We start from the raw sequence: 14,808 nt of genomic DNA on the forward strand, positions 1-14,808 counted from the left end.
GTAACCTTTGAAAGAGATTCATTCCGGTGAACTGGTTCAGTGGTTGTTCGTCAGATGAGGCATATTAGGGACACTGAGCAAAACACTGAAGTTGATAAAGTTAACTTTTTAATCAGTTTACCCATTGAAGTGCATAACGTAGCCAATATATTATTTGCTTTAATAGACGTTAGCCCATGCGAAAATTTAAAAACATAAATTCGGCGTCGCTCACGAAACTAACCAATCAGAATCGATATTCAAATAAAGCAATGTAAAGTTAGTTGGCTTCCAAAATGCGGCTGAAAAAGACTCAACGCTAAAGGAGTTACTAAAAGTTACCAGTCGTAAGTTAGCTTTTATTATCGCAGTAGTGTAACATCAAACTCGCAGGTGCAAAGAATCCTCAAATTTAGGCGAAATATCGATTAAACAAATGAAGAAAGGATCGGAAACGGGGCCTACATTTGCCATAATGAAGAAGTGGATAATTGAGAGCGCTTGCGCATCGGTGAGTAGACGTTAGAATGGGGCTCTCAATTCATGCGTAACTTATGTTTATGGTTACAGTATGTAACGCTGCTGCGTATTTTTTTGTTGATTTACTATACTGACACACATTTTGTTGGTGATATGAGAGATTCGTTTTTAAGTTTATAACGTTTATAACGAGTCAGTTTTTACAACTGTACGATATTAGGGGATGTCACATCGGAACATTACACAGAAAAATCACAGCAATGCAAAGCAATATGTACATGTAATGTAGGAAGACTATAGAGAGGACGTCAGTAGGAAAACAAAGCTAAATTTAAGGTGTTTTATTCATATAAATGTACCTCTTCAAATTTAACACTGTTACCTTAATTTATTGTGAACCCTTCATTGTTTTATGCCAGCTAAATGTCACTTATTAAGTTATCACTAATGGTCATAGTTTTATTTGTAAATCACTTTGTTTGTACTTAGTACAATAACAGTCAAATGCAGAGCATAAAATTACAGAGCACTATTTAACAGTTCAGAGAATTTGAGATAAACAAAAACAACAATACAGAGTGAGAATTTAAAAAATTGCTTAAGTAACTTTAGTGCTATTTTGTGTTTATTTGCTTCAAAGTACAATCAGATTGTAGCATGGCAAACTACAGCTGAGTAGCCGTTTATCAAATTAATGGACACAAGTGCATATCATTAAGATCTGATGGCTTCATTATTATATTATATGCTCTTCAGTTAAGGAGCGTCATGTACTTGACAACTCGTGGAGTGAAGGAATCATTAAATGGAGCCCTTAAATTGATTTAATTTTCCCTACAGAGTGAGCGGTTGAATGGATCGATGAATAAAAAGATGAAAACCTCTCTGAGAAACAATATACTGCCATTGTTTGTACTCTACTGATATGGTGTAAAGCAGCAGCGGTCCTCCGGGGGCAATAATTGTTCCCTGTATTGACTTGCGGATTCCTCGATGAGCTCAGATTGACTGTAGCCCATGGGAGGGGTTAGATGACATGTTGTGATAGAACTGGGCCTTGGTTCTCATTTAAATTTCATCAGCTTCACCTCGCTTGTTTATAACGCTGATGTTCAGACAGCTCCAGAACTGCTTTGCTGTGATTCTAGTCTCGCATCACCGTATATGTTAGGGCCCCAGTCTTGCCCTATTTTACAGCTGCGTGGTGATGCCGTGAAGTCACCAGGGGTAAGGCAAGCGGACACAGATCCAGGCCAGCCTGTCCCCCTTTCGCTCTCCCTCTCTTTTCGCCTCTATATGCCACTTTCCCTCTCTGTCTATCCCTCCGTCTCACTCGCTCGCTCTCTAACTCTCTTGCTCCTCTGAGTCCCACAGCTCTGTTTCTCTCCTTTCTTCTCTGCGGTTTACTCATTGGCCCAGATGAAACCCACACTTTAGTTACCCTTCTGCTTCCAGACGGTTCACAGAAGCAAGCGTCACTTCTATTGCTCATTCAAATATGGCATCTAACAGCTGTGGACAGGAATGATAGCACACACCGTGCGGTTTGTTGAGGAGAGCTGTCCTATTTCTTTTCTAAGCGATTGGACTTAGGACTGTCGCCTGGCGGATGATAAAATGGGCAAGAAATCCCTTTGAAGGAGGGAGCCGAGCCATATTTGCAGACCAGTATTTTAAATACTTTAAAAATTGTTGAGGAGCTATTTATATGTGAAATAATCCTTTAGTTTTGTTGTTGAAACCTAGTGTATTTTAGATTGATTCAGTGATGATAAATATAATTTGACTTTATTCTACACTTATTTACACTACCGTTCAGAAGTCATTTTTGAGCAAAATAATTGCAATTTTCAGTTTAACCATAGTCATGTGGCCCTATTTTGTGAAATATTTTAATTATTTTAAATAACCGTTTTCTATTTTAATGTTTTCAAATGTAATTTAATTCCTGTTATGGCGAAGCTGAATTTTCTGCATCATTACTCCGGTCTTCAGTGTCACATTATTCTTCAAAAATCATTCTAATATGCTGATTTGGTGCTCAAAAAACATTTTAATATTTTTTTTTTTAACAAATATATTTTTACATTTTAATATATTTTTATTTTAATATTTTTTACATTTTAACAGCTTAATATTTTATTTAAATACACTGTAAAAAGTGAAAGTTGACTTAACTTAAAAAAATTGAGGAAACCCGTTGCCTTAAAATGATTAAATACATAATTTAATTATGACAATTCATAATTAAACAATGACAATTGACAATTCAATTAACTTTTTTTTTTTTTAATTATCATTTACTTAAAAATTTTAAGGCAACTGGTTTCCTCTTTTTTTTTGAGTTAAGTCAACTTATTACTTTTTACAGTGTACAGACTTGAGCATGGACTCTTTTGATCAGCAATCACCTATAACATCTTAGCAATGCTGTAGAAACCATCTAGAACACTGTAGCAACTCCTTGGCAACCATCCTAGCATTATAATGTTGAGTTTTGCATGAGGAAGCACTAAAATATAGTTACTGCTCCTTTTCTGTTTTTGTTTTATGAGGATGGGATTTGGGTTTAGAAATTGCTATACTGCAAAAAAAAAACAAAAAACCCAAGAGCTTTTGATGCAACATCCACAGCACTTTTTGATGAGAAGTAAATTGGTTATGAAATATTAATAGTTGTGCATGGTTTAATGAACGGTACAGTATTAGATGCTTCTCTTATGAAAAAAAGCACTGTATATGGGAAGGTTCAGCTCTCGGAGAGCTGTCAGTTCCTGGCACTGTCCATGTTTCTGAAACAGCAAGTTTGACTGCCCTCAGGCAGGCTTTTGGAAGAGAGCAACCTAGTGTTCACCGCTACTGCTGCTGTAAAATGATACAGTGACTGTGTGGAAGTAAACTAAGCTTCATATGAGATGTTCCTCGACAAATCTCAGGAAGAAAAATCTTCTGTTGTTTTTCAGGATATTAAGGTGGGCTTAATTCCCTCCTGAATCCTACTTGTGTTCCTCTTTTTCTTTGATGAGCATGGGATATTAAGTTACGAGGGCATGACGTGTGTTTTAAGTCTCAAACATTATGACAGTTTATAGCAAACCTGGCATTTCTAAGATGCTTAATGCATCACTTCCATTAACGTTAACAATGCAAATGTGTTTAGTAGTTGTCGTGGCAACAGTGGCAGACATTCAGAGTGAATATTTTGGCTTTACCTTTAATAAATAATTGCTGTAATGAAAAGGCATTGGGCTTTGCGTTTTTGAAGTTAACAGGGAAAATGCAAAATTTTAACTTATTAAATACAGTGAATTATGCTTCTAGGTCAGTATGTGCTAGGTTTTTTCTCCTTCTTGAGAATTGTTGCCATATATTAGGAACTTGCATAACCAAGTGGAATAAATAATTACCCAAAATAGTCAGACAACAAAAGTGTCTCTGAACTAATAATGAAGTCTGAAAAACCAATGTATGATTTAGTAAACTGGTGTTTAATTCTGCATGTATCTAATGTCCAAAATATGAAATACAGTGTATATTGTTAGCTGCATTTGAAGCCATCATTAACTGTCGATAAATGCATACCTGTAACCATATTTTCTATATTAGTATTGGTGTACTAATATAGAAAATATGGTTACAGAAATGCATTTATCGACAGTTAATGATGGCTTCAAATGCGGCTAATGATATACATTGCTATTTTATTTATTTTATATTTTTTTGCAGTTTTATATCCATGCAGTTTTATCATTATTATCATATTGTCAAATATCATATTATTTTATAGTTCAGTTATTTTCCAGTCTTTTATTTATCAATTTGTTTTGTTTTTGCTTCGCCTCACTTTGCTTATGCTTTGTTTTGTTTTGTTTTTTGTTACTTTTTTTCAGTCTTTTTTTTTTTTTTTTTGCTTTGCCTCGCTTTGCTTTTTTGTTTGTTTGGTTTTTTTTGTAGTTGTTTTACCTTTCTTTGCTTTGCTTATGCTTTGTATTTAGTTTAGTTTAATTTAGTTTTGTTTGTTTTTTTTATTTTGTAGTCGTTTTGCCTTGCTTTGCTTATGCTTTGTTTTTAGTTTAGTTTTGTTTCGTTTACTTTTTTTTGTAGTGGTTTTGCCTTTCTTTGCTTTGCTTAGGCCATGTTTTTAGTTTAGTTTTGGTTTGGTCGTGTTTTGTTGTGCCTTTTTGTAAAAACAATAGACCACTCATGCTAATCTCGACATAATAAATTGTATCTATATTTGTTGATTGTATCTGCAAGTAACCTCTGCAAGGTTACCTTATGCTTGTAATGTTGCTTTGAACTATACTCACGAGCAAATAATATCTAATTAATGCCGCAAGATGAAAGCCTGTACTGTGTAATTTATTTAAATGCCCACAACTGGATAATATTCACTTCACAGGAAACCAATATATCACCCAGCGCACAATGACACGGCTGTGAAACGACTTCAGTGAGTGTCCGTGTGTTTATCTGTCAACACTGGAGTTATGTGTTAAATCTGCTGGCAGCTTCTTAGCACTAAAGTGCATGTGGGTGCAATTTCCTCTCCACGCTGTAAGGTTTTAATTGGTGGTACCCTTCAAGCGATAGTCGACAAATGCTTCCTGCCTCTTGAATCCTGTCTTGGTGGCGGGTGATTGTAAAGGTCGAGTGAGAAAACCTACACTGACAGGCCTGATGAATGACAGGGCCGCTTGACTGAGCCACAGGGGATAGAGACACCAGAATGGCTGACTTTCACCAGCGCGTCATTGCATGCGACATTTAGAGTATGAAACCCTTGGCTCGGTTTAGCTAACAAGCATGCAATCAAATTATATTCTATGAACATTATTTTAACACGTTACTTAAGCTGATTGTAAGTTTCTAGGTTGTGTAACATATCATACTAGCGTATTCTTACACGAAGGCCCCTTAATCATCACATAGTGGTGTTTTTTGCAATAGTGGTTATTAGACCACCTACACACGGTAGTTTAGCATTATCAAGATGCGTTAGCATGGAAAGGTCAATTTTATTATTTGCAAACCTGTCACTGGGCAAAATGCACAGGGAATGTGGTGAGTGCTACTAATTAATCTTCAGCTGTCTCGCTTCGTCTCGTTTGCGTATGCCGTGATTTAGGCTTTAGCGACGAGCCGTTAGTCAGATATTTCATCTGACCTCTTTGCTTTAGTTACTGTCTGAGCCTCTCTCTTTCTCTCTCTCTGTCTCTGTCGCTGTCTGATATTGCTTGCTGTCTTCCCCCCCAAACACCCAGACATTTTGTTTGCCGTTCAGAAATCCTGTTGTGATGTCTAACGCTTGTGTACACTTCAGAAATATGGCGTGTGCTAACCCAAGACACTGAAAACAGCTCCATCTGTCCCTTTTGGAAACCTTTAGTCCAATGTAATAAAAACAGGCAATAAAAATACAATGGGGTCCAAAAGTCTGTGAGCCCATTAAAGTGGGATTTAAAATCTAGCTAAAAATAAACAAAGTTTTAGGATACAAGACCTCACTGTTATATTGTTTATTTAATTTTATTTTATTTTTACAATTTATTTTTAAGTTATTTTTTAGTGTTTAATTTTCCAGTTTTTTTTGTTTTGTTTTGTTTTACTGTAATTTTATAAAAACAATAGGACGCAATTAAAACAATTAAAATCTTATTTTATTATTTTTGTTTATTTAATTTTATTTTCCCTCATCTTGGTTAATGTTTCATTTTATTAAATAATATTTTATTATATTTTATTTTCCAATTTATATTTAAGTTTTTGTTTAATTTTTTCTTGTTAGTTTTGCTGTCATTTTATAAAAACAATGAGATGCTTAGCATAGGACACTCAAGGTGATTTTAAGGTGTTTTTAATAATATTTTATTTGATATTTTATTATATTATTTTATTATAATATATTTTTATATTTCTATGTTTATTTTTATATTATATTATATTTCATGTTTTTTAGAATTTTAATTTCCTGTTAATGTTTTGTTTAGTTTATTTCACTATCATTGTATACAAACAACAGGACACTCAAGGTGATTTTAAGGTGTTTTTAATAATATTTTATTTGATATTTTATTATATTATTTTATTATAATATATTTTTATATTTCTATGTTTATTTTTATATTATATTATATTTCATGTTTTTTAGAATTTTAATTTCCTGTTAATGTTTTGTTTAGTTTATTTCACTATCATTGTATACAAACAACAGGACACTCAAGGTGATTTTAAAGTTTTTATTTTATTTAATTTTCGCTGCCATTTTATAAAGACAATAGGTGACTCAAGGGGATTTTTAAATGTATTTTGGGAATTAAAATTATATTCGTTCATATTCTGCAGCTTAAAGTATAATGCAAACACAATACAAACCTTTAGATAATAAATTATTGTTGATTTTATCTGCATGTAAATGCTGCACACTAATGTTGCTTTGATCTACAGTACTTAGAAGCTATTAATGAAAATAAACAAAGTATATTTTAAGTTATTGTGGCTGATTTGTTCATTTAATCAAGTCTGTGATAAACAAGGCTTTTTCATTTTCTTCTGGTGAGTCAGTTCAATTATCCCTGCAAGGTACCAAAGACCCAAAAGATGGAGTAGAAATATTAAAATGACGTGATATACAGTCTGACATTTCAGTGTACCGCTGAGCTCCTAAAGTCATCTGCAGACGAAATATAAAGGCGCTCAGTCTGGGCAGATAGGGACTGTTCAGAAACATTTGGTGAACCCAGTGAATTCACAAAAGGCCACAGAGAGATAAACAAGTGGAGCTAAATGACCAGACAGTAATACGAAATTATGATGTATGGGAACAACAAGCACTCAAGTCAACAGCAAATCAAAATTGGCTCTCTTTACTTTATTAATATGTTCCTGGTCTTACTGTGACTCATTGGTCATATTATCCCAAAGTAATGACAAGTTTGTCTTGCTAGTCTTTCATCAAGATATACTGTAATAACTTGCTCCACCATCTGAAATGACTTTCCTTTTCAGCTGACTTCGTCTAGACTGGACAATAGGCTGGTCCACCAAAGGACCCACTTCTAATCAAGAACCCTTTTTAATTGCTTAGAGATCTTGAGTTGGCTATGTGATTTTTATTTTATTTTATTTTGTTTAATTTTACTTTGATCAATTTATATTCCAATTATTATGCAATATGTTCTTTTCTTCCAGTTATTATATATCATTTATTTTCCAGCATATTGTTTAATATTTCATTTCATTTTCCAATATATATTCCAATTTCTATTACAGTTTTTAATTCTGAAGTTGGTACTTTATTTTATTTTCAATGCCATTTTATAAAGACAGTTAGTGACAATGCAATTTTGGGAATTAGAATTTTATTAATTTATGTGCTGCAGCTTATAGTTCATGTTAATCTTTACATTATAAATTATTGTAGATTTTATCTGCATGTCACCTTTACATTGTTTTGTTACATTGCAATGTTGCTTTGAAATACAGGCAAATAATATCTTATATATATATTTTTTTTTTTTCACCACATTGGGAATTTATTTAATATTGTTAATATTTTGGTTAATACTTAATTTTATTTTTGTTTAATTTAATTTAGTTTGCTTTAGTTTTTAATTTAGGCATTGTGTATGCCATTGAATTTATTCTAAAATTTGCTGTCTCTCTGCAGTGTTGATAATGCCGCGGAGCCCCATGTCTAGCGAGGAGGAAATGGCTCAGAGTTTCTCGGACTCAGTCAGTTCAGAATCAGACAGCTCCCGAGATGAGCCTCCCAGGCTGGATCGACCTACCAGCGCCCGACTGGACGACAGCCTGCGAGACACAATGCTCATCTGTGTGGTCATCCCTGACCTGCAGCAGTCTGTGCGTTCACATACACACAAACACAAACACAAACACAAACACACACGCATGCACACACGCACACACTCGCGTTTCACCCCAGGCTGTTGGGCCATGTGGATCTTTCTAAATTATATTATTACAGTAAATTGCTTCCCTCTTACAGTTTCAGCCTTCTCTGGAGAACTGTTTGGGTTTTAATGGACTAAAAAATGGAACGTATGCAAGTGGGATAGGCAACAAGTATTTTTGACCTATTTCATGCACGTAAAGTAGAAAATTACATTGTCATGTTTTAAATGAAGAAAGTTCAGAAAAGCAAAATCATGTAGAGTTATTTAACACAGGTGTTTTCCATATGAGATGGTAATAGTTTTATTGATTAATTCTTTGCAGTAACACTCAAGCAAGCCAGATAAAATTTAAACCAAATCAGACCACACTGTAAAAAAAAAAAACAAGAAGTTGAGCCAACTTAAAATTTTAAGGCAACCAGCTTCAGCAGATTTTTGAGTTTGCTCAACTTATTTTTGTGGGAGATTCTAAAATTTTTGTTGTAGAAACTTAAAACGACAAGTTGCTGAATCTGCTGAAGCTGGTTGCCTTAAAATTTTAAGTTGGCTCAACTTTTTTTTTTTTACAGTGCAAAAATTACATAGAATTTGATTCTGTTTGATTCTAAATTTGATTTATTTGTAAAAATCACTAAGAATCGCCATTTTTACTGCTCTCTCTCAAAACAGGATCTTTAAAAATATCTGTGTCTGTCATTACTGAAACTGTTATTTTGGGAGGAAGCAGAGGATTGAATTGTGTTTGCACATAGCTGATGTGGTTATGTTTAGTATATTGTGCAAGTTATTGCCAGTGTCACATTTATTGAGTGTTACAGTTATCTTAGCTTTCCATATTCTGCATTTACATGTCAACAATACCATCTCAGTCACAGTGAGGGAATAAGGAGGAGATAGGATAGATTTTTATTTAGAGATTTATTAGCTCTAAACACAAAAAAAGAAAAAAAGATGCTATTATTATGGTAAGAGTATTTTTTTCAAAGTATCCCAAGAAACAAGACATTCAGGTAAGACATATCGAAGGGCACCTCACTTTAGTCAATATATGCTAAATATACTAGTTATCTGCAGATTGCATTAGTGGGAGGGACATTCTGGGAGAGCATTTGATTGGACAGAAATCTGTGCAGTGCAGAGTCTTCAATATTTATAGTTTGTTTTACCTTAAGTGAAAGAGTTTACAGTTTGAATGCCTATATCTGCTGAAAGGGAATTTTGTCAGTATTTAGGAGTTTACAATACCAGCATATAAATGATTTCAAAGCCTCCATGGACTAAAAGACACAAAACTTAATTTGATGTGCCTTTAAAGTACAGTTAAAAGGAATAGTTCACCCAAATATTAAAAACTGCTAAAAATGTAATGAGTTTATTGAATTATTAAAGTACATTTTCTGAGATTAGTTTGTTTAGCATTACATCACTTGCTCACCGATGGATCCAGTGAATGGGTGCCGTCAGAATGAGAGTCCAAACAGCTGATAAAAACATCACAATAATCCACAACTAATCTACACGACTCTAGTCCATTCATTAAAATCTTGTAAAGCGAAAAGGCTGAATGTTTGTAGGAAACAAATCCATCATTTGGGCATTTAACTTTAAACCATTACTTCTGGCCAAAATAGAGTCCATAATCCAAAATTGTATCTCACATCATAATCCACTGACATACTTGATTAGAATTGTTTTGGACTGTTTTTATTTATAAATGGTGCTTGATCTGTACATATTTCTCCCCTGACTCAGACAAGATGACTGTTTCACTGGTGAAAGCCATATTATAGATAGAGGACTTGTATTTTTTAGCATGAAGCAATGGTTTGAAATTAAAAATGTCTTAACGATGGATTTGTTTCTTACAAACATGCAACTTTTCACTTCATAAGATATTAATTAATGGATCTGAGTTGAGTGTGGATTACTTGTGGATTATTGTAATGTTTTTATCAGCTGTTTGAACTCTCATTCTGACGGCACCCATTCACTGCAGAAGATCCAAGTGATGTAATGCTAAATTTCTCCAAATCTGTTCTGATTAAGAAAGAAAACTCATCTACATCTTGGATGGCCTGCGGGTGAGTACATTTTCATTTTTGGGTGAACTTTTCCTTTATGGTGCAGTCAGTTTTACAGCTGTTCTAAGGGCAAAATCAAGTCATTTCAATAGGAATCCATGCAATGGGGACTTTTGTTTGAGGGTGAAAGATTTCTCCACTAAATATTGCAACAAAGGTTCAAGCTAATCAACCAAAAACTACTTAGTTTGAAAGTGACTTCTGTGTGAGCTGTTTCATACATCGCTACACTATTGACAATAGACAATCAATCTTTTCTGCCCACTGACATTTCAATAATGTGACTGCACCCAAACACTTATTACTGGTTATTTTGTAAGGTCAAAAAAAGGGTTGAAATGTTCACGAGAAGTGAAATAATGACCTCAGGGACTCACAAATATGCTAAAAAATGTATGATATAATCATTTAAATTTTATTTTAATCATAAAATGTCATTCTGTCAGTCAACCAACACCAAATAACGTCATAACACATGATTTGTTTTCTCCTGTTGTTTTCTCCCTTTTGAACATTTTAGCTCACAAATGTTTTCCCCTAGTTAATCTGTACACCTGCTATGGCCTGATAGAGCGTTTCTCTGTCTCTCTCGTTTCCTCTCTCTCTTTGTGGCTTTGCCAGAAATCCATGAGGTTCAGTTCTGATGCCACAGTATGGGTTGCTAAGCAGCAGATCCTGTGTACACTCACACAGAGTCTGAGGGATGTGCTCAACTACGGGCTCTTCCAGCCAGCGGTGGATGGGAAGGAGAGTGGTTTCCTGGAGGAAGAACGGCCCCTGAGAGACTATCCGTTATCCAGCAATAAAGGCGTTCCGACCCTTGAGGTAACGCGTCACTGGTTTGTTGCTTGAATGTTGCAGAGTCAACTTAAGCTCCATCCATGATGTAACTTTGACACAATACATGCAAGGATACCAGAAAGCGACATGGGACGTCACTATCTGCAAAGCACTTCCACTAGGGCTGGACTGGGCCAAAAAATCGGCCCTGGCATTTTTGGTCCAGGCGGCCCACCACCACTTCTATCTATCTATCTATCTATCTATCTATCTATCTATCTATCAATCTATCAATCTATCAATCTATCAATCTATCAATCTATCAATCTATCTATCTATCTATCTATCTATATATATATATATATATATATATATATATATATATATAATATATGATATACACTACCAGTCAAAGGTTTTTGAACAGTAAGGTTTTTACTGGTTTTTTTTTTTTTAAGAATTCTATTCTGCTCACCAAGCCTGCATTTATTTGATCCTAAATACAGTAAAAGCAGTAATATTGTGAAATATTTTTACTATTTAAAATAACTGTTTTCTATTTGAATATATTTTAAAATGTAATTTATTCCTGTGATTTCAAAGCTGAATTTTCAGCATCATTACACCAGTCTTCAGTGTCACATGATCCTTCGGAAATCATTCTTATATTCCGATTTGCTGCTCCAGAAACATTTATTATTATTATTATTATTATATTGAAGACAGCTGAGTAGAATTTTTTTTCAGGTTTCTTTGATGAATAGAAAGTTCAGAAGAACAGCATTTATCTGAAATAGAAATAGAAGATTTCTATTTCAAGACCCCCCCCCCCCCTTTCTATTCATCAAAGAATCCAGAAAGAAAAAATTACTCAACTGTTTTAAATATTGATAACAATAATATGTAAATATGTAAAAAAATGTTTCTTGAACAGGAAATCATTTCTGAAGGATCATGTGACACTGAAGACTGGAGTAATGATGCTGAAAATTAATCTTTGATCACAGGATTAAATTACATTTGAACATATATTCAAATAGAAAGCAGTCATTTTAAATGGTAAAAATATTTCACAATATACTGCTTTTGCTGTATTTAGGATCAAATAAATGCAGTCTTGGTGAGCAGAAGAGAATTCTTTAAAAAAACATTCAAAATCTTAGGCTGCTGTTCAAAAACTCTTGACCGGTAGTGTAGATATGTAGCTTATCATTGCATTTAGTTGTTTTGGATAAGAATAAAACGTCAGGTCCAACAATATCGTGTCTTTTTTATCTAAGATTGAAATCTAGATTTATTCGCATTGGCCCATGGAAACCTCTATGAACACACTTGACTTGACAAAAAAATCACGTGGGACGAATTTACGTTTTATTAAAAAGTGTTTGCGTATTCTACACTCATGGCGCGCGCACACATTATGATAGGTTAGATGCCTGCCTCCGTTCCGAGTCCCTATCAAGCACTTTACTGATTCGACTGCTCTCCTCTTCCTGCCTGGCTCTTTGGGCCGCATCACTCACCGCTGAGCAAGCCTGTTCTTGATGAAGCTGCTGTGAAGACGTGGGAAAAGCCGACGAGGAAGAAGTTGGGGTGAAGCGATCTTTATATAGGCGGAGCAAAATACTTCATGGCTGTCTATAGCGCATTGTGATTGGGTGGTTTACGCTGTCTGTCAATACAGGAGACAAACCAATGGGCCACTGGCTGCTCGCTGTCCCTGCGTGATGGTGCTTGGCAAAACAAAAACAACAACATTCTGTTGGCCCCTTAAATGTGTCGGCCCACCGAGAAAATGCCCGGTATGCCCGATTACCATTCCAGCCCTGACTTCCACAAACATCCACAGGAATTATGCTGGTAGATGCTGAACTAGAAGTTAATCTGCCTAGAACAGTAGTGCCGTCACTGAACTTTAAAGCAGAGCTTTAGCTTTTGTATAAAACAATCAATTGAAGTGCTTTGCCAAATATGTGAGCTTCATATTTCTGCTTTTAAATCCAGTGTACTTTCCCCCTGGACTTCCATTGACAGAACATTTGTAAAAAAACTAATTTTATCGTTGTTTTATTGTTATTTATTTATTCATGTTTTTTAAAATTAAATTAAGGAACAAACCAAAATGTATTTCTGTGGTAATTAATATAAGCAATCAGAATAATTTTATTTTGAGAAAAAGTGACCATGATATTTATTATGTCAGAGAGGATTGGCTTTTATTAGTATAGAAACAAATTTTTATCATTGTTTTATTGTTATTTATTTATTCAAGTTTTTTATTAAATTAAGGAACAAACCAACATTTATTTCTGTGGTAATTATGAACAATGATTAACATAAGCAATCAGAATAATTTTATTTTGAGAAAAAATGACCATGCATATTTATTATGTCAGAGAGGATTGGCTTTTATTGTTTTCATTGAATTATTTTTAGTTTTTCAAAAATATCTATTATTATTATTATTATTATTATTATTATCATCATCATTATTTGTACAATTAATGGATCATCAGAATTGGTAATCAACATCATAATCATTCATAATTAGCAAAATAATATTATTGGGAGTGTAATATGCTTACATAGACTTCCATTGTAAATGCATTTGTTGTTTTTATTATTTAATATTATTTAATTTTTTCAATGAAATAAAAAATCTGAATTTTTGTTGTTGTTGTTGTAATCAACATTAACAATAATTAATAATTATCAAAATTATTTATTTGAGAGTAAAAATGTCCATTCATATTTATTATTTATGTCAAAGAAAATGAAAAACGGTGATTATAACTGCTTTAAATTTCTACCAATACAGCGTTTATTGTTGTTGTTTTTATTCAATTTTATTTATTAAAAAAACTCCAAATAGTTGTTTGTGGTAAACAACCTGAACAATAATTAAAATAAGTAATCATAATAATTAAATTATGAGTATAAATATCCATTCATATTTATTATTTATGTCAAGGATGATCCCAACAACAAAATAGTTTTGACAGTGATGATAACTGTTATAAATTGCTACCAATGCAGGGATATGAGGCTGGCGTCCTTCTTTAAGATGTGCTTTCTGTACAGGAGCATTCTCAGCTCTCTGTGAAAAGGCTGATGTCAGGCTGGTGTAACAGGAACCTTTTGTAGTTCTCCTGTATGTTCATTCAAGCCTCAGGGCCTGATATAATCATATCACTATCAAGGCAGCGACCAGCCAAAAAGAGCTGCAAATGAAGTATAATGAAACATATTTCTATTTTATCATTTGTTTGAGCTAAATATTATATAAGTTATTTAAAGACATTATTTGTATTCGCTCTTGATTACAAAAAACATGATGGTACCATAATACTTCAGTGCTCTCATACAAAATATGGTTCTACATAATTGTCTTATTAAGGTACCATGATATTTGTAATCATTTTTTTCCACCATGGTACTTTTTGGCTAAAGCTGTATTATCTCTAGATTATCATAAGTGTATTTTACGTCAAAATGTTTATTTTGTTAGACTGAATACTTATTAATTTCTAAATTAAAACAAATCTAGCATATAAACAGACTGTATTTTTCTC

At 33.6% G+C, this 14,808-nt stretch overlaps 1 protein-coding gene across 1 annotated transcript in view; it reads left to right on the forward strand.

The window, feature by feature from the left end:
• Window positions 1-289: 289 nt before the first annotated feature.
• Window positions 290-14,808, forward strand: part of shank2b (SH3 and multiple ankyrin repeat domains 2b) — a 102,440-nt gene continuing 87,921 nt past the window's right edge. Inside the window, exons 1-3 of the mRNA XM_058767224.1 lie at window positions 290-490; window positions 8,129-8,322; window positions 11,078-11,281. Of these exons, the coding sequence (XP_058623207.1) occupies window positions 8,137-8,322; window positions 11,078-11,281 (390 nt within the window). The 5' untranslated portion in view covers window positions 290-490; window positions 8,129-8,136. The remainder of the gene's footprint in view (window positions 491-8,128; window positions 8,323-11,077; window positions 11,282-14,808) is intronic.

The sequence above is a fragment of the Onychostoma macrolepis genome, chromosome 25, assembly GCF_012432095.1.
Source record: "Onychostoma macrolepis isolate SWU-2019 chromosome 25, ASM1243209v1, whole genome shotgun sequence".
NCBI lineage: Eukaryota > Metazoa > Chordata > Actinopteri > Cypriniformes > Cyprinidae > Onychostoma > Onychostoma macrolepis.